This window comes from Pseudorca crassidens, chromosome 8 (genome assembly GCF_039906515.1).
Source record: "Pseudorca crassidens isolate mPseCra1 chromosome 8, mPseCra1.hap1, whole genome shotgun sequence".
NCBI lineage: Eukaryota > Metazoa > Chordata > Mammalia > Artiodactyla > Delphinidae > Pseudorca > Pseudorca crassidens.
The window spans coordinates 19,851,834-19,872,825 of NC_090303.1; the positions used below are offsets into that span (position 1 = coordinate 19,851,834).

Consider the following 20,992-nt stretch of genomic DNA (forward strand, 5'->3'; position numbering starts at 1 on the left):
GGTCACTGCCCCACTTGATTTTCATGGCTTCAAGTTTAAAACCTTCTTGGTCATAGCATTTCCACGCGACGTAGGCAGTGAAGACAGGCAGATTGCACACGTGGGCTTAGAGCAGTGTGTGAACTTGAGGGGTGTCTGGCCTGGAAATGCTGGGGAGGAAGGACGCAGGCCTCAGCGAGGCCTCACTCTGTCCTGTAGGAGCTGTACGCCGAGATGGGCCTGCGGGGAAGTGTGAGCTGGGCCGATCTCCACGGGAGCTGGATTCTGGAGAGAACTAGTAAAGTTTCTTCATACTAGTGAGTCTCAAAACTTTTAAAACATAAACTGCTTTAACTCTCATTTTAACTGAAGCACTAATTCTGTGCTATAAGAGGTCTGGTTTTCCCTCTCTGTGATAAACTCTCTCTCAGAAGCTGGGCTCCGTGCGAGCAGGGGCTCCGTCTGCTTCCTTTCCTGCCTGCTGCCCGGAGCCCAGGTTGGGGGGTGGTGCCTGGTGAAGGTGGCTCCCTGCCGACTTAGTACATTTGAAAGCCTTCACCTGAGTCCAGTCTGTGTTTTATTTATTTTTTATTTTTTTTAATAATTTATTATTATTAATTTTGGCTGCGTTGGGTCTTCATTGCTGTGCGCGGGCTTTTCTCTAGTTGCGGTGAGTGGGGACTACTCTTCGTTGCAGTGCATGGGCTTCTCATTGCGGTGGCTTCTCTTGTTGCGGAGCACGGGCTCTAGGTGCACGGGCTTCAGTAGTTGTGGCTCTCAGGCACTAGAGCGCAGGCTCAGTAGTTGTGGCTCTCGGGCACTAGAGCGCAGGCTCAGTAGTTGTGGCTCTCGGGCTCTAGAGTGCAGGCTCAGTAGTTGTGGCGCATGGGCTTAGTTGCTCTGAGGCATTTGGGATCTTCCCGGACCAGGGCTTGAACCCGTGTCCTCTGCATTGGTGGGCAGATTCTTAACCACTGCGCCGCCGGGGAAGCCCCCAGGCTTTGTTTCAGATGGAAGTCTTTGTGAGCTAGGAGCGGGGCGGTGGCTGACCCTCGGTGCTGGGACAGTCCTAGTAACGCCCGTCGTCCTGGCATCACTGACGGCAGGCTCACTCTGCCCCGGGTCCCTGCTTGGAGGCTGCGTGAGAGGCCTCCCCGGAGAGTTGTGGTGGAGATAGTGTGTGATAGTGACCGTGCTGCAGCCTGGAGGCTGGCTGTAGTGACACAGAACACACAGCAAAGTATGTGGGGAATAACAGACCACGAGCCACAGCCGGGAGTAGCTTTGAATTACTGTTTTACTCATTCAAACTTGAGCATGTGGTGCAAAAAAACCCACAAAAAACAATGAAATTGCTGTAACAGGTTCAGGTAAATTCTATTACAGTTCATCCCATTTATTCCTATCATTTAGTATGAGCTCCTCAGTAGTGAGATGTTTGTTTTTACTGCATCCTTTAACACAGCATTGGAATTCTTTTTTTTTTTTTTTTTTTTTTTTTTTTGCGGTACGTGGGCCTCTCACTGCTGTGGCCTCTCCCGTTGCGGAGCACAGGTTCTGGACGCGCAGGCTCAGCGGCCATGGCTCACGGGCCCAGCCGCTCTGCGGCATGTGGGATCCTCCCGGACCAGGCCACGAACCCTTGTCCTCTGCATCGGCAGGCGGACTCTCAACCACTGCAACACCTGGGAAGCCCTGGAATTCTTTTAAAGTTATTTTGTTGTATGCTTTGTGCCAGTTTTTCAGCAACAGTTTTCCTGAGGTGTGATCTACACAGCATACAATTTACCCTTTCAAAGTGTGCCATTCAGTAGTTTTTAGAATATTCACACAGCTATGCAACCATTACCAGTCTCTGAGTTTAGAACATTTTTGTTACCTCACAAAGAAACTCTGGGCCCATTAGCACTCACTCTCCATCCCCCTACCTCAGCCCCTGGCAACCCTGATCTACTTTCTGTCTCTATGAATTTGCCTCTTCTGGATTGTTCATATAAATGGAATCATGCAGTCTGTCGATTTTTGTGATGGCCTGTTTCATTTACTCTAGTGCTTTCCAAGTTTGTCCATGTGGTAGCATGAATCAATACTCCATTCTTTTTACGTATGGATAGACCGCGTCAGGTTTCTCCGTCAGTTGATGGACATTTGGGTTGTTTCCGGGTTTTGGCTATTATGAATAACGCTGCTGGAACATCAGTGTACACGTTTTGTGTGGACATAATGTTGTCATTTCTCTTGAATGCACATGTTGTGATACTTGAATTACAAAGGTTTTTAATTTTGATGAAGTCCAGTTTTCTGTTTCTTGTTTTTGTTGTGCTTTTGACATCGCATCTAAGAAGCCATTGCCTACTTCAAGGTCATGAAAATTTATCCTTCCAAAAATTTATGGTTCTAGCTCTTAGGTCTAGGATCTATTTTATGTGTGGGAGGTACGGTTTAATACAGATCTTCAAATATTTACCTACATGTACTTTGTAGGAATATGTTCAAATTTCTTGTGTTTTTTTGTCTTGCTTTGTACCTGTATTTATTGATAGGTTTCCTTTCTATGTGTATGCTATTGAAATTTGTCCTAATTTATTTCATTTCATGGTTTCTTGTAACCAGGAGTTACAGTACCAGGATTTCCCTTTATCGTCCCCCATGTGTGGTGTAAAACCTCATATGCTTGTGTATGTAATTCTGGAATGCTGTAATTTCATAGTCAATATAATACATTTTCCTTCACCAATCACTTAATATTCAAGAGGAGTATAATGCAAGTACTTAACTTTTTTCCTTACAGAGCACCCTGATGACCTGAGGCTGGCATGTAGCGTGGCCTTCCCGAGCCTTTACTCCGGGGGAGGGGCCCTCCTTCAGGGCCCCTCCCTGTCAGCCTTTCCTGATCCTTCAGGGTGATTCTGCCCCCTCCCCCCCGGAGTGGGTCAGGAAGCCTGAGAGGCAGCTGTCCATCTGGCCTTGCTGGTGTCTGGGTGGCCTGCGTGTGGGTGAGAGCTGACGCCGAGGGAAGGTTAAGTATTACTCAGTATTCTTTAGGAAAGAAAAGCTGGAAACGGTTTAAAAAGTAAAGACTGTCACAACCAAGTGGTTCATTATTGGCACAATTTGTTTCAACAAAACACATCTTGGTATATTTTCCTAAGGGAAAAAAATGTCAAGGTAAAAGCTACTTGTACAATAGGACAAATAGGAAAAAATTGTTTTTAAAACGTTGTGCCATCTGGTTATTTTATTTTTGTTTTATACGTGGTGGGAGTGGAGGTGGCTGTGTTTCTTGTGTGTTATGGGCCAGTCTGGAGTTGGTAAATGGACTTGAAGCCCTTACTCGTCAGAGGAACCTGTTCTTGGCGTTTCTAGCAATAGACGCACAAGTTTGGGAGCTTAGGGTTTGTTTTTAAATAACCTTTATCAACTTTTATAAGACAGCGTTTCTTCTTATCATGGAATTGAACATGAGAAGTTGTGCATATGATCATAGGGCCGAGGCGAGTTTATTTGGTCTTTCTTGGCATTATAGAGTTTTTCCACCTATCTCCATGATCCACGTATTGGTTCTTTTTAAAGACAGTGCACTATTCTGTTATATTGCAGTATTATTATGTATTCAGTATCTTGGTATTTAGGACTGTTCTGCATACTGCATATTTTCCTATTACAGACAGTATCTTTTCACGTACAGTTTTTTGTGTGGGATTACCTGGTCAAAAGTGCGTCAGATGTTTTAGGATTTCCTTTGGAATCGCTTTTATCAGTTTATCGGGGCGGCTAGTTCGGTATAGCTTTCCAGCCTTTGTATTCTTTTCATCACTGTTATTACGTAGATTTTAAGGCACCTGTCATGGTAAAGCGTCTGTCTTTTCATGGAAGGTTTGTACTCTGTTGCCTATGTACGGAGTTTAGTATATATGAGAACTGCATCCTCAGGATGTTCTGAGCGGGTCTGAGCAGACCGAGCTCGGCAGTTGCTCTCATTTGCAAACCTGGCGAGCGTTTATTCCAGGTCAGAATAACATTCTCCACCCACGGAGCTGGTTTCACCATGTTGCGTGTGTGCTCTCTTAGTTTGCTCTAACCTCACCCTGGTGAGATGAGCGGTTACTATAAAATCAATAGAGCTTCACTAGAGACAATGCAGAACGAGAAAGAAACAACTTTTAAACAAAGCTGGTGTCTCAGAGCACCTGCTTTCCATCTTTATGGGCACTTTGAAAGTTACTCCTGGGATTGTATGTGGAACACAGTTTTGACTAACGTTACTACTAAGCACGTTACCATACACTTTCCCACACGTTACTGAGTGCTGTTACCTACTCCTCGTCAAGTGGGTGTACCGTGGCTGGCTGTGTTTTTGACCACCGTTCTCCGATGACTGAGCACTTGTAATTTTGTGAGTGTATGTGATTTTGCAGTGAGCATAGTTTGGGGGCACGGCGGGTGGGTGGGTGCCAGGGTTTATCTCCTTAGGTGGGGTCCCTACGGCGGGGATTTCTGGGTTACAGGGGTGAACGGTCAGTGGTCGCTCCCACTCGTTCTCACGGGGACTGTGTTTCCTGCTGGCAGAGGGAACACTGTCTCCTCTAAGGTGGCGGGTCCACCTGCCTCGGGACAATAGACCTGGCCTGCAGCCTCCACACTTAACTCTGTCCCCCGTCTTTACCTGGGAGCCAGGAAGTTACTTAACACCCGGTCCCTTTCACGAGAAATACCTTCTAGTGATTTCTGTATTCAGAATTGTGTGCACATCGTCATGACTACTCTGTAGACAGACCAGTTCATAAGAACCCAGGTTGGAAGAGTGTAGGCCCAAAGGAGAAGTCATCGTGGGGTGGATTACCCGTCGTTTTTTCCTTTGTTTTCGTAATTGTCTGTGATACCCTTTTATCTTCTTTATGACTAAAGAAGCAGGAGGGGTGTGTATCTACACTGGGTTGAATAGCTGGGTGGAGCAGACCTGGCCTCCTGAGAAGACCTTTGTGAGCCCTGGACTGACCCTCTGTCAGTGCGCCGCGTGTACAAACCCCCTCGTTGGTGAGGTTACAGCAGGTGCCAGCGGAGAGAGGAACTGGCCTCTGTGTGAGGGTGTCCGTTGTCGGCGGCTTGGGCCCCAGGACGAGGGGAGCCGCGGGGCAGACGGAGGAGGCCTCTCGGTGCGCAGCTCCTGTGAACAGACAGAGGAGACGAGTCATTCTCCCTGACCATCCTCCTGTCCTTTTGGCAGTTTGACTTTAAAAGTAACTTTTTTTCCTATTGCGAACAAGGCTGTTACAGTTCGTGGACCGTTTATGAGCTTGTCAGTCACTCTGTCAGGGCTGCTCATAACCCCCACTTTTCATACTGCAGTTAGCACATTTTGAAAAGTATAACTTCAGGCTTTATAAATTGATGTCCTGATAGCTTAGATTTTACAACGAATGTGTGGAGATGAATGCTATTTGATGTGGGCTGGCTCTAGGGCTGTGCTGTCCAGTACAGTCGCCACTAGCTATTTGTGGCTATATTTAAACTTAAACTTCTGTTCCTTAGTTGCGCTCACCCCGTTCTGAGCGCTCAGTAGCCACATTGAGCTGGCAGCAACCATACTGGGCAGCACCTATACCGATGAAGTACACCTCTACTGTCACTACTGTCAGGTTCTCTTGAATAGCGCTCTTCCAGAGGAAAATGGTAAGCTGCAGAAAAAATGGTCCGAGGAGTTTAAATAGCATGTATCTTAAAGCTTTTCCTAAACAAATTGCGAAGAATCCCAAGTTGGGGAGAGTGCCTCGGTCAGTCTCTGCAAATGAAAATATTCTGGGCGTCCTCAGCGTGCTCTGCTTATTTAAGGAAACTTGGAGCTGATACAAATGAATTCTTCCTTTTTAAATGAACCCTTGTTTATATTCACCAAGCTTACTTGAAATGTGACATTTTCGTCTGTGGGAAAGCTGGCCTCTGTTGTCATGTAGTGTTGAGCAGGTAGGTATCTGCTTCATTGTAAAGAACCCGGCTGGACCAACAATGGGAAATGCACAGTTGGAGCTTTCTTGACATGCCTGTTTTTCCCTGTAGGAGAGCTGCGGCACATCACCAAGCTGAAGCCCTGGAGCCTCTTTGATGTACTTGTGGAAAAGTATGGTTGGCCCCATGAAGATGCTGCACAGTTTACAGATTTCCTGATCCCAATGTTAGAAATGGTTCCAGAAAAACGAGCCTCAGCGGGCGAATGCCTTCGGCACCCTTGGTTGAATTCTTAGCAGATTCTGCACACACGCATTCTGAGCTGGCACATGTTGTCCAGTGCATTGGCCCTAAAGGGGGACTCTCGTTCTTAACAGGATTACAAGTGAGCTGGCTTCATCCTCAGACCTTTTATTTTGCTTTGAGGTACTGTCGTTTGACATTTTGCTTTTTTGTGCACTGTGATCCTGGGGAAGGGCAGTCTTTTGTCTTCAGCTTAGTAGTTACTGACCCACTTTACTTCTGGAAACAATAACATGTCTCTAAGCATTGTTTCTTGTGTTGTGTGACATTCAAATGTCAATTTTTTTTGAACGAAGAATACTTTCCTCCTTGTGTTTTGGCAGGTTTTGTAACTATTTATGAAGAAGTATTTTAGCTGAGTACTATATAATTTACAATCTTAAGAAATTATCAAGTTGGAACCAAGAAATAGCAAGGAAATGTACAATTTGATCTTCTGGCAAAGGGACATCATTCCTGTATTATAGTGTATGTAAATGCACCCTGTAAATGTTAATTTCCATTAAATATGGGACGGGGACTCGAATTTCAGAAAAGCTACCCAGTCTTGAGTGCTTTGTAGCCTAAGTTGCATGTAATGGACTTTAACTGCTCCGAGGAGTTGTGCAAACTTTTCATTCCGTGACAGTCCTTTTGCATTGGATTTTAAACAACTGGCTCTGGGTTATATCATTCCCTATATGGCACTTTATACAAAGAAAAGACATGCTTCTCATTCTAAACTACGTATTATAGTTTAGCACTCCCATTCATATTTTTGCATATTTTAAATTAAAGGTACTTTTAAGGAAAAAGAGCAATTTCCCTTTAAAAATGTGGTAGCCTGGTACCATGTGGTGTTGCCTCCTCCAAGCCCTGTAAGTTAAACTCTACATAGATTAAATTGGACAAGAGAAACATGTTCAGTGTGTGGAGTGAAAAAATATATTTTTTTGGAAAAGCTTGCTCGTGTTTGTCTAGAACCAAGGTATGATATGTACAATTTGCAGTGCAGTGGGCAGAATACTAACATCTCAGAGGTAACAGGGATTGCATTCATTCCAGGGACAGTTTAGTGTGTGGCTACAACACATTTTACTAGCTTTTTCATTGTCTTTCCATGCGTTGAAGTTGAGAAAATGATTTTTTCCCTTTGCAGATTGCACACAATTTTGTTTATGCATTTCCTTAAAACTGTAGAATCCAGAACACAGACCATAGTAGGCAATACAATTTTAGAATGTAATATATAGAGGTACATTTAGCCTCTTTTAGAAATCAATGGATTGAATTTTTTTTGTTTTACATTCCTCAAGGTGCCTCGTTTTTCTTGACTTTGTCCATTAACATTTATCCATATGCCTTTGCAATAACTAGATTGTGAAAAGTTAACAAGTGTTGTAACAATAATCCGTTGTTTGAGGTGCTTGCAGTTGTCTTAAAAATTAAAGTGTTTTGGGTTTCTTTTCCAGACATTGCCTTGGTCATTGGCCTATATTTGAAGCGATAGAATCAATAAACATTTGCTATCCTTTCAATGCAGTGTAACCAGAACGAAAGGAAGTATCAGCATTCCTGTAGCAGGAAAGGTAGTTGTAGAACATGCATTAAGGCTTAATACGAGGAAAACATTCATTGTTTTGTAAGGGTAGGATATGGATCTAGAAAAGATGCTGTAGTATAGATCCATTACCTAGAATTTCTGTGAACCTTTTTCATTCACGTTTCATCAAAAACATACTAGTTACATTTTGTTTGCGCATTGTCAGTTTTCTTCTTTTTTAACAGTATTCACTGTGAGGGAACAAGACACGTAATCCTCTTAGGAGTTAGCATTAGATCATATCGCTCTGAGGTGGAAGATACCATTCATTTATGAAATGTGCATGCTAAGTTTTTCTTCTGAGGCTGTAGGTGACCTTGTAGGTTCCGTGAAAGATAGTGGCTGTAGACCAGTGATGCCATCCACAATTTGCACAGGAACCATTCTCACGAGAACCACGGAGTTCACGTATGTCTTCCCTAAGTCCATAAGAATTTTTATCAGGGTTATGGCACACTTGAATGAAATTTGTCTAATACAGTTTGGGCTCATGTTAGAAAATAATCCAGATAATTACGAACTTTGTAAGGATCTCTAATTTAGGATAAAATAGCCTAACTAGTTTATAAATATAAAAACAATTGTTCTAGAAGGAATATACATTTGTGTTAGGTATGGTATGGTTTTTAGCAGATTCTTGGTGGCTTGATGATGATGAATGCATATAAGCTAAACGAGAACCACTGGTTTATGCAGAACACTATAGCCAGCTCCGTGATTTCAGTTGAATGTCCTATCTTTTCCTTTCTCTAGTCCATGTGAAGTCATCATGGAAAATGACAAGCAGTGGATCACATATGTGATGATAGCAGATTCAGAAGCTGGCTGTCTGGAAATTAGAACTGCCCCAAGGCAGAGGAAAAGTGGATATAATAGGAGCTTCAAAAAAGCATTAGCTTTCTAGGTGAAAACTGATTTACTAACTTGCTTCTTCCTGTACTTGGATTGTCCGTAGCTAGTTAACAGCTGGGGTAGAGAACTTCAGTTTGTATCTGCCGGTGAAATTACTTCTTAAATTCCAGTTTTCTCCCATTATTTTTTTTTAAGAAATTAATGCAGTTTACAGAAAAGCTTCCGTATACATTATTTGTATAGTAGGCAAATCTAAAACTATGAGGAATTAAAATCTTTAGGACAGTCCTTTTAAAGAGGTGTGAATATTCATAGTTCACTATGCTAGTTAACTTCTGTTTGAAACTATCGGTGGGGGGGAGTGGATGACTGGATGATGTAAAGCCACTTCTTCGTGGACAGGTATTTCTTTAGCAAATACCATAAGTAGAATCTTGTTTGATAATCAAGGATGGCAAAGTTGACCTAAGTTCTAAAACTTGATTAGGATTGAGCCCTAAACACAGCTGTGTTAATGTAGCTGTTTTCAAAAGGAAATGGAAATTAAAAGTGTAAAAACATGACATACTACTGCCAATCTTAGTCATTTTTAGTCTGTTTACTTTTTTCTCCAATACACAGAATTTGTATACTGTGTCAAATTATGTCAAGTAATTGGATGGTGAACTATGTTGACAAATACTGTCACTGCTATTGGTTTATACTTAATCCTCCTGAGAGGTAGAAGACAATAAGAATTTATTATTCCAAAATAATAACTAGTATTTTGTATTTCAGCAATAAAATGTTCACTTGAGAGGGCACTTTCATTTCACTTGAGAGAGCTAAGAATGCCTTTTTCCTGTAGTTTTGTACACCCAAAACAAATTTGTAAAATTTCCTGCTACTCTTTAAAATACTATAGCTAGACAGTAAATGTTAAGGTTTTCAACTAATTTTGGTTCATCAGTAGGACATCTCAGTCATGTTCTAACATGTACAAATTAGATATTCCTGTGTTTTTAGGTAAAATATTCCGTACTTTCAAACAGCTGTAAATTAGTCTGTAGTTGAATCACGGGACGCTTCAATGGAATGGACTCATCTTGTACGATGTCAGATATAAGCAAACGTGTGCAGCATTTGCGTAGCACGGTAGTTTCTCATGGCTCCTGCTCCTGCAAAACAATAACACGTAGGAACCTTCCAGGAACAAGCCTTTACCGCCTCCTGATCTTGCTGCAGTCCCGTCCAGCTGAGGTAGTAGTTGCGAAAGAAAATGGAAGGCTCCTTACAAACTCTATCTGGAAAAGGTAACTTCTGTAAAAACACTTGCATAAACAGACCCCAATCTCAGAAGTGGTACAGGACAATTTGGTAAAACTGACATAATTGTGGTTTATTAACATGAATTAAAATGCCCAACCAGTGCTTCAATGTGACAGTATATTTAAAATAGAGGAATTAAAGGCCATATACTGTACTACTTTCACAAAGATCACACAGTTTTGCAAAGACATGTCATATGTACAGTGCTATATGTCAAATGAGAAAAGCTGTAAGCGATTATATACGCAAAAGAAATGCAGTATTTACAGTTTTTCAGGAGACATTAAAAATCATCTGTACATTATATTACATTTTGCTTGCAAATAACCGATAAAACAAAATGAGCCATCTTCACACCAAACTAAAAATCTGTATTGCATTTTTTTATACATAAGATGCACTCACAGAACTGCTGATTGATAGAAAGAAAATCCTTGTACTGCCATTACTTAGCCGTGTATTTAATGCATATGTATAACATAATAATATAGAAAACATTCACTAAATGAATTTAATTCCAACAATAAAATTTAAAGATCATGTAGCATCAAATCTACTGCCAGAAAAACAGCTGGAATGTTCACTTACAAAATAAAAGATACCTACACTGGCTTAACAGCACATTTTTTAAGGGATTTTTTTAAAAAGCAAAAATGGGAAAAATACAATGAGAGAGCACTGGTGTTTTTTTGTTTTGTTTTTTATACAAAGTTTCATGTACAAGCTTTAAAAAGTACCTTAACAGGTACATATGAAATGTACAGTTTATCTTACAGAACATTTTAAAAAGTTTTTGGAGTCTATTTTAATGCCACCCTGAACCATGGTAATTGTTCTGAAATGTTGGTGGCACCTGTGCTCTGTGAATTGGAATCTGTCCAGGCACTGGAGATGCCTGCTGAGGTCCTTGAACCCCATGTGGCAGGGCCACAGAGCCAGGATGAGGACAGAACCCTGAAGCGGTAGGTGTGGGAATACTGTTTGGTCCTTGGGGCTGGAGATGAGGACCTGCGACTGGTAAAGGACAATGTGGCCCTGTTCCAGAAGGCTGGTGTTGGGGTCCCGGTCCCAGAGTGGTGTGATGTGTAGTAGCTTGTGAGGGGTACGGTGGTACAGCTGGATGAGCACTTGAAGGAAAAAGTGGAGGTCCTTGATGAGGTGGGTGGTGTAAGGCTGGAGCCGATGGGGTATGATGTCCGGAAGCCAGAACACCGGAAGGCGGCGGCGGAGGGGGTGGTGGAGGGGCGGAGCTCACCACGTGCTGGTGTTGTGCTTGCAGACCTGGGAGTCCCGTGGAGGGGTGGGGCGGTGGATGGTGATGCGGGGCGGGAGGGGGAGGTGGGGGTGGCAGACGGTGTCCAGTCGTTTGAGAGTGAACGTGGGACCCAGGGGCGACAGCGTGGACAGGCCCCACGCCGTGTGCTACGGAGTGTGGCTGTGGCTGGGCGAGGTGTGGTCCTGGAGCGGGAGGAGGGGGAGGCGGGGGTGGGACTACGGCGGCGGAGGTCTGGTGGTGAACGGGAGGGGTCTGCGAAGGCAGAAAGTGCCCTGGAGTCACGTGATGTCCCGGAACGGCTTGCTGGCCCGTGGTGCCGGGAAGAGCTTGATTTGGTCCTGATGTAAACACAGTTTGTTGGGAAAGACTGCCTTTCAGCTGATTATAGCTCTGAAAGTTTGCGGAAGGCTGCTGGTTTTGATAGTAAGAAGACGAGGGGGGGGGGCGGGGGGGGCGGGGGTGGTGGGGCCGCACCGCCCAGGCTCGACTGGGTAAACTGCTGACTGAGCGCTGCCGGGGGCTGTCCTGAGGGCGTCTGCGTGAACAGCGCTCCAGAAGGGGCCTGCTGCGTACTGGCTTGAAGGTTCTGTGCTGCTGGGTAAAAATTTCTTTGAGGCTCTCGCTGAGGTGTTCCAACTTGAGGTGACTGTGAGTGGTGAGGCCTGTAGGGAGAGCCTAACTGCTGTGAAGGAGGCTTTGGTGAAAGATAACCGTGTTGTACAGGCGTGTGGGGCGTCGACGACTTTGGAGGATTTTCTACGTGAGGTGATGGAGGACAGTGCAACTTCACGGGCGCGGAAGGCAGCTTCTGTGCAAGTTGCTCAGATGAACTGCGAACAAGTGGCTGTGGAGGATGATTCTTCGAAAGTGCTTGGGTGTTACTTGACAGCTGTTTTTGATGGAGTTCTGTTTTCAGGTGGACACCGTTCTCAGCTTCTGACACAGTAACTGCTCCCTCCCAGTGGGAATCTGGTTTTGTGAGTATTTTCCCATGTGGCTGGGCAGGTATTACAGGTCCCGGTGAACCAGGCTGTGAGAAGAAAATTTATATAAACTTTAGAAATATTCTGTGTACACTGAGGTTTGTTATTACTGGTATTTAATGTTAGCTAAATATTAATTGGAACGGGGGCAGGGAATAAGGGTCTGAGAGGAGGACAACTACAGAGGCTTGAGATGTTAAAACGCCAGTTTTTTTAAGTAGTTGAGCAAGTTCTGATAATAAGCTTCAACTGAATTCCCTGAAATTTTATTGAAGACAAGTTAAGGAAATTAATCTGCCTTTTTTCCCCTGAGCAGTGAAACCTGTCTTTGACTCCTACTTTGACTCCTATTCTGAAAGAACCACACTTAAACACTGCAGGCAAGTTTCAATTCCATAATTGAAATTTCTATACTCCACCTAAGGATAAATTTGCTTGGGTAGATAAACCTGCTCCCCCCAACTGTTTTCACTTGTAATACCTTTTCCATTGTTCAAGTTCAGGTAATCCAAGGATAAGACTATTTGAATATATAATGATGTTCTTTAAGCAGAAAGAAAAAGTCAATCTCAGATTTCCTCATCGTTACGTTTCCAAAGATATTGCCCCACTGGATTATCATGTCTCGATGATCCAGGATAGAGGCAGCATTTCTTTTAAATTAATGTCACCTGACCGTTTGTTTTTAGAGAATTAACTGGCTGGCCGGTCAAATATTTTATGAAAAGACTATGAATTTCCTAGACACTAGGATAAGGAAGGGGTGGAAGGAACTCTTGGAGCAAGTGTAAGCTGCTGAAGTACGTTCAGCACATGGGAACTTGAACAGGAGAAGTGTCCAGAAATCAGAAACTGATCCTTGGTACAGCAGAAAAACCTCCATGTGCACATTACCATCCACTTTTCTGAAGGGCCACGTTCAAAGGTCAATGTTATTACCTTGCTCATTTTTGAAGGGCTTTTACAAGTATTTTGGGAAGGATCTGGGGACGCACATTCACTTGTAGTCGTGGGTTCTGGATTTTCAGGATCAGGATCTGTGAAGCGTAAGGAACCATAGAAAATGTAAAACTGCACGATAAATACTGCTTTTTACTAACACTCGGACGTACATTCTACTATTCAAACCAACGTCTTATAAAGGCTCTCTCTCTCCTTTCTGAAAAGGTATTTAAAACCACCACCATGATAGGTCATCTGCTTACTGACCTTCCATAAGTTCACTGAAAGAAGGGACTGGGCCCTTGGGTTGCAACTGGGGAATGTGATTTGAATGAGATGAAGGTGAAGACGGAACATGAATCGGTGAACATGGGACACATGGTGACTCTCCCCCTAGAGATGAAGCAGAAGCAGACCCAAAGAGAACATTAGAAGCACAGAACGGGGGTGCAGAGTGATTAGCTGACTCCACTTTTCGGCAAAGCAACAAGCTCACTTACCACTATCTTTATCTTTTCGGTGATCACTGAGTAGTAAAGCTCTCTGATAACTCCTCTCTCGCACTTGCTCCACTGAAGTTGAGGCGGTCCTTTAAAATCAAGTCATAACATCAGTTCAGAAGCTGCTGCCAGCTAGATCAGTTTGTGTCCCCTGATGGCCAACATAGCCTTTCAGATAAAGGCTTTTGCTCGTTGGGGAAAAGCTTTGAAAACAGCTCCCCACCCCAGCCCACAACACCCCCCAAAACTGAGACTTTTATCCTCATTTATTTGAAGAACTCAAGCAGACGCCATTCCTTTGTCTTAAGCAATTTCTTGGTGAAAAGGAGGGGGTTGTTGAAGGGGGTAGCAAAACAACATTCAGAACGTCACTTCAGGTTACCAAAGGGACCACATATACCCCTGACAAATTACCTTGGGTCTGGATTATAAGGCTAGCAGGAAGCTCAGAGGTAAGAGGACCATGGAGCAAAGTGAATGTGGCCTCCTGCCCTTTGCAGGACCCTTCTGTATCCAGCTTCTTCTATTCCTATCGAAGAAACACTAAACATGGCTGTACTCTCAAGGCAACTGGTAAGGGTGACAAAGAAACTGCCAGATGTTGACTAGGATAAAGGTTCTTTGGAGAGGAATATTTGTGTGAAAATTATCAAGGAGTAGCTATAATGGACCTTTAATGATGCAGGGAAATACTTAACTGGCTTAAAACTCTTATCAGCAAAAAGGATCTGTCAAAATTATGATCACAAACCTCCTCTGCTTTAGGAGAACAACAAACAGGAAGGCAGCTGATTAACAAAAACTTTGTTGTTTTTCAGAACAGCACACTACCAGTCTTTACAAATATGTAAGCTCCGTTCAGAATCAGCTATGTGACTGGATGATAAAATAACAAAGACTACTGTCATTATAAGGTATATTACTTGTAGTTCTAAAGTTACCAGTTAGTTAGGTTTTTTTTTTTTTTCCAACAGGCAGCTTACCATTGGACTTCTGGTTCATTCTTTTCACTGGCAGAAGCTTCCTTAACAGGACAGTTATTGCTGGTTTCTTCCAAAGTAGCATTATAAACTGTAGCTGGTGTTGGTAAAGGTAGGCTAGCAGTGCTTTCTATCTGCTCCCCATTTTCATTCCCGTTGGCACACCCATCAGCATTGTTGCTGCTCAAGTTTCCACTTGTGTGAGGTGATACATTAACCAGTGGAAAGTGTTCTGCCTTAGAGCCACTTTTCCTAGCTTCACGTTGTCTTTTCCGGTATTCTAATAGAGAAACCTTAAGCAAGAAAGATAAGGAAAAGCAAATCTTTTATCCTTGTTTTTATATGTCAGTGTCAATCTATTCTTTTTTTTTTCTAAAGAGAATTACTATATTTACATTAAGAAAATTATATAAAATAATTTGATTCTGAACAAACAATAATAATTAACAATTATCAAATGCCTACTATGTGCCAGGCATTGTATTTAGATGATTTACATACATTATCTCATTTAATCCTCACAACAACCCTATGAAATAGGTATATTATCATCCCCATTTTACAGATGAGGAAATTGAGTAACTCACTCACTCAAGGTCACACAGCTGGTGAGTGTTGGAGCCGGGATTCGAACCTAGGTCTTACTTGAAAGCCCGTGCTCTTTCCACTATACTATATTGCTTCCCACAAAGTTGCCAACTGGACTCTGTTATAAAAATTAAAAGCACACATCACTAAAATTCTTTCGACTTGCAAAGCAATAAGCCTATTAACAAATAAAATACGTGTTGTAGTTTCTCCCACTGATCTGAAATAAGGCATTCTAATTGTCTCGGTATGTCTGCCAACCAAATAATGGTGGTAAATCAGGGAACTTATTATTTATATAATAAATACTTTTACATCCATGGCCTAAATACTGTAGGTATTAAGGATGAGGAAAGAGGCATTTCTTCTATATCGGCTGCCTGTTCTATGTAAAATAAGGGTAATAAGAACACAAATATTATTCAATTCTGTTTATTTGGTTGGGAAGTAGTTATCTTTAAAAAGTTACTCTTTCAGTGAAATAAATCACTTGAGGTTTCGATCTCTGAAACCATGCTCCTTATAGGAATTTTCCGTTATCACTAGCTCTCTGCAAACATAATCTAATTCACTGAGCATTTACAAAAGGTTTAAAAATGTACGTGTCAATAATTCAATATGAATAAAGTATGAATGCCTTACACAGTACATATTATAACTACTAATTACCCTCAGAAGTAGTATGAAAAAAACACTATTAAAAGGACTATAAATCGTTAAATTTGTAACCTTTTTCTTTTGTGGTGGATTCTGGGGTGTGCAACTTCCGTCGATCAAATTGTCATTAATAGTCCGTCCAAAACCAGATACAAGCCCATCTTCTGAAGTACAAAACACAGGTGTTTCCATAAACATGCCTCTAGTATCATCCTGCATCAGGCACTTTGACTCACTTATTCGGAAGCCTCCTCCAACCTCCAACTGATGTGAGGGTGTCAGGTCCCTCAAGTTGGAGTTTACTGAGAAGTTAACTCCTGTTCTGTCAGGACTCTTTACCCAGGAAGAATATATTGGGCCCCGTCCAGAGTGAGCAGATTCCAGTTGGCTGTTAGACTCAGTCCTATCATGTGCAGGTGTTTCCATGGTTTTATGTAAGGCAGCTTGCTCGACTGTATCGAGTCCCAGTTGAAGGTCTGACACAGATTCCTTTTCTCCAGGGCACTGCCTACTGACTTCAGTCCTACTCCTAGGGCTGGTATAACCAATAGTCTTTATTTCTTGCAGACCAAGTTCAGTTAAATTAGAATTTCTAAAAGGCCCCAATGTTAACATGGTTGAAGATCTGTCAAAGCCCTGTTTACAGAATTAAAAAAAAAAAAAAAATTACACAAATAACCACATTTGGAAGCTAGTTACATTAAATCTACCAACAATTTATAATGATACTAGGGAAAAGTCACCGATTTAAAAAACCTTTTTTAGTATCTCCTTACCTCTTGACTATAAGTGCGTCTCTTAATTTCTGGAGAACTTTCTGGGGAAGAAATATTCTACATAAAAGAAATAATCATAATTGAAAATTAAAATATGTTAACAAACCCATGATATTTATAGAAATGAGAACTTAAAATGAGAAACTACTACACAGACTTTGGTTTTAGACTTTTTTATTTCCATTCCCCTTATATTTTGCTTTAAGGTCACTTTGATACACATAGTCATTTAGTCTGACTTTTTGTATATCAATCAGATGAAATGGAAGTTATGTGCATTTTAATAAAAAAATAAAGTTTAAATTCACAAATGCATGTTCCAAATTTTCGCTCTTAGATTCTTAAGAACTTTTTTTCCCTGCTCTCAGTACACTAATTATTAAAGGGAGAAAAAAATAGCTATTAAAGAAGCCCCATCCCCATGGGTTTTTGTTTCTGTTTTTTCTCACCTCAAAGTGCATGGTATTTCCCGGTGTGCCAGGAGTTACTGGGGTAACTGGTGAATAAATGGGCTTATAACCATTTCTACAAGCTTCGTCGTCTGACTTTGCCCGTGGAGGAGTGGCAAATGATGGATCCGTAGGAGTAATATCCGTGTGAGTTGGGGTAGCATATGGTGAAGGAGTAGGTGTGGAGGTTTCTGAGTAAGCAGAATCTAGTAACTGATAGAGTCTTCGTTTTTTTAGTGGTGTAGTTAAATCTGTTGGTGAAATAAGTTAAGAAATTATACTGCTGCTATTTGCTATAATCTGTAATATATTCTGGGAAAGATCAGAAAACATCAGCAATCGTAATTATGATGATTGTCACCCCGAAACTAAATTTCACAGTTTTTAAAGATAACAGGAAGCAATCTCTCCCCCACCCCCACCCCACCCCCCAACTTAGTCATTTTCACTGTTAGCAAGCATATTATCTTGCCAGAAGGCTTACAGGCCTGGGGGGCTCTAAGAAATCTTACAAGTACAGCTGTTAATTTAACTGATTTCTAAGAGTCCTTTTGAATCTTGCTGAAAAACAGCTGGCCAACTAGGCCCAAAATTCAACCATAAGCCCCAACATATTGTACATGGTACTTGCAAATTAAGGTTTTCATGTCTACCTTCGTCTAAAACTTTGGAGGACAGAAAAGACAAAATATATGTAACAATGCGCTTCTTTTGAAAGGTACATAATAATTAGAATATATATATGCTATATATATCCTGCCACATTCTCCACACTAGAACAACACTGAAAAGAAATTCTACCTGGAAGAGAACAGCTATCATTTAATAGTAGTGGACTTCTATTTTCACCATTGACTGTAGGACTTCTGGATCTTTCTTGACAGGGTGAATTAAATCTGTGTAAAATTGCTGAGTTTTCTTCTTCCAGAGCTTGTTTCAACCACCGCTGAAATACATAGAACAATAAATGAAGAGAAATCAGTTTGTAGCTGTTTACATATCCTATAAATATACAGCCAATTCCAAAAGCATCTCACTACCAGGACTGGTAGAGTAAGGAATGAGAATGGCTTTTGGCTCATACTAGAGTTTCATATCCAAAGAAAAGTTTACCTTCTTGCATGAGCCAGAAATGTTTTCAGGAGGTTCTTTTCTTCTCCTTTTTTCTGAAAGGAATGGTGAAGTGAATCTAATGTAGTGCTTAGGAGTAGAGTATACATGCGGACTATAAGTGAGACCCGGTAAAGAATTGAGCTGTGTAGCTAACACTTCAGGATCTGTAGTTATGCGCAGAGGCTTTTCTGAAAGGGTGTCAGAAGGTTTTCCTGTCTTCTCATTCTTCTCACTTAACCATTCATTGACCAAGTGCTAGAGAGAAGGAAAATCTGGATCACTATATATGTAATTATACAGATTCTCCTATAGAATATTCTAATACCAAATTTGTAACTGACATATCTAAAATGAGAGATTAATTTAAATCCTTCATATATGATGTCTAAAAAGTCAATATAAGTCATTCTGCATTTCCTTGGTTATCTACACTTATTACTAAAATTTTTTACACAATTATACTTTGTAGGAACAAAACACATGATATTTTTATAAAATAGTAAAAATCTAGGAGACCTCAGTACTATCTTAAAAACACAAACACTAAACTGCTTCTATATTATGTGTAAAATGTTTAGTTTGTCAGACTTTAGGCAGTGTTTTTTTTGTTGTTTGTTTTTTTGCGGTACGCGGGCCTCTCACTGCTGCGGCCTTTCCCGTTGCGGGACGTGCAGGCTCAGCGGCCATGGCTCACGGGCTCAGCCGCTCCGCGGCATGGTGGGATCTTCCCAGACCGGGGCACAAACCCGTGTCCTGTGCGTCGGCAGGCGGACTCGTGACCACTGCGCCACCAGGGAAGCCCTAGGCAGTGGTTTTCTACTCTGGCTGCTCATCAGAATCTCCAGATGAGGCCAGTGCATATATATATATATATATATATATATATATATATATATATATATATAAAATATATATATTTTTTTAAAGCTGTCGGCATTGACAATCACTAATGATTTAAGGGGGTTGAAATCTCTAAGTTCCCATGCTTTGAAAATTCACATAATCCCTTTCTTAGTTCTGTTTATTTTTTTGCATCTACAGTGTACATAGTTCACTCTTTACTGGCTGTATGAATATACCTGATCCTAAAGTATAATGATTACTCAACTTTTTCTTTTTTTAAGAACTAGTTATTTAGTAAAGTTCAGATGTAATGGGCATGGAAATAAGGATTACATTTCTCAGCTCAAGCACATTTTCCTTGCTGTGTGGGCACTTATATCTTTTCTATCTAGTTATCAAATTATACTCCTTTAATTTTTATTATAAATGTAATTTGTAGAATATGTAGAAAAACTAGTGTATATGTATTTACACATACATTCTCACAATACACATACAGAAATACATACATTAAAAAAACAGTCTACCCACATCCTGTCTTCTAGAGATAATCACTATAAGCATTTTGGCATCTTTTCTTTCCTTCCTTTTTTCAATGTATGTAAACTTCCTTTCTAGGACAAGCAACAGTGGGGCTAAAGCACTTGGGAGTCTGCAACAGACTGCCCCGGTGTGAATCCCGGCTTTGCCACTTACCGTTACCTCAAGCAAGTTACATAACTTTTCTACATCTCAATCCAGATCTATAAAAGAAGGGTCATGAGAGAAACTAGCTCTACAAATAGGGTTATTGTAAGGATTACAAGAGTTAAATAGCCAAAGCTCTTCATAGAGTATCTGGCACAGAATAAGTGCCATGTGTGAAACTGAAGGCAGCCTTTACATTATAGGAAATCACAATAATTTGGTACTCTGTCAAACAGTAATGTTGTTTAAAATAGCAGTATATATCACACGCAAAACCTGTGGGAAAAAGGCTTTTTTTTTTAGAGAGAGAATCAGGATACAGGAACCTATATCTCAAGACCAGGGAATTAAATCTATAGTGCCACAGTAGTTTAGTCATTTAATAATTAAAGGGCAGGGACTGTGTCATATTTGCAGTCAAGAAAGCAGCCTTTTGTTTTGTTTTCCTGCACTGTGCAGCTTGTGGAATGTTGGTTCCCAGACCAGGGATTGAACCCACTGGGCCCTCAGCAGTGAGAGTGCAGAGTCTTAACCACTGACCACCAGGGAATTCCCAAAAGTAGCTTTTCTTTTAAACATGAATCTTTTTTCTTTCTCACTAATCCAAATTATGGAGAAAATCTGCAGCTACTTTTTGTCCTCCCAAAGTGGGCAAAAGTAACTGCTCATTGTCAAAATCAAGTGCTGGCTTGCTTGTTCAGGATCCAAGGTGCAAAGGTGAGCACAGACTTCAAATCAGAGCGGTGTTTAGATCGTCTCTGTCTAATCCTTTGACTCGCCACTGAAGTATACTCCCAGGTTCCTCCTAGATATTTACGAAGTATGCTTCTCATGGTTTCACAGTACCTACAAACTATACTGAATTTGGTAAGAACAAAGACCAGATAAAGTGGGTTTCAAAGTATTTTGTTGTAGAAGGGCGTGAGAAGGATCCATTTATGATCTACCCCACTGCCCAGAGAGCCTAAGGGTTGCACTTTGGTATCTGCTCCAATCTGCTGTACTCAGAATGGGAGAAAAACAAAGCTTCATAAGGGTGTTCTGTATTTCTGGCCTTCCTGTAAAGCTCAGGTTGGTTTATCTCAGTGATTGTTTACCACAATTGCTTCATTAAATCTGACAGTAGTTTTTGACAGATTTTTATTAATAAATTGACCTAAAACTACCCTTCCTGAAACCCTCCCACACTGTTGGTGGGAATGTAAATTGGTACAGACAGTATGGAGGT

General features: G+C 41.4%; 2 protein-coding genes across 11 annotated transcripts in view; one reads left to right on the forward strand and one right to left on the reverse strand.

Annotated features, from left to right (window-relative positions):
- The window catches only part of SRPK2 (SRSF protein kinase 2), a 227,473-nt gene extending 218,248 nt beyond the window's left edge, over positions 1-9,225 (forward strand). For all 10 annotated transcript variants that reach the window (XM_067745984.1, XM_067745988.1, XM_067745982.1 and 7 more), the window contains one exon: positions 6,037-9,225. In XM_067745984.1, the coding sequence (XP_067602085.1) occupies positions 6,037-6,221 (185 nt within the window). In that variant the 3' untranslated portion in view covers positions 6,222-9,225. The remainder of the gene's footprint in view (positions 1-6,036) is intronic.
- Positions 9,226-9,383: 158 nt separating this feature from the next.
- KMT2E (lysine methyltransferase 2E (inactive)) overlaps positions 9,384-20,992 on the reverse strand; it is a 99,066-nt gene continuing 87,457 nt past the window's right edge. Inside the window, 11 exon segments of the mRNA XM_067745980.1 lie at positions 9,384-11,690; positions 11,692-12,276; positions 13,169-13,266; positions 13,439-13,564; positions 13,672-13,760; positions 14,655-14,944; positions 15,969-16,532; positions 16,673-16,729; positions 17,122-17,372; positions 17,923-18,067; positions 18,235-18,489. Of these exon segments, the coding sequence (XP_067602081.1) occupies positions 10,776-11,690; positions 11,692-12,276; positions 13,169-13,266; positions 13,439-13,564; positions 13,672-13,760; positions 14,655-14,944; positions 15,969-16,532; positions 16,673-16,729; positions 17,122-17,372; positions 17,923-18,067; positions 18,235-18,489 (3,375 nt within the window). The 3' untranslated portion in view covers positions 9,384-10,775.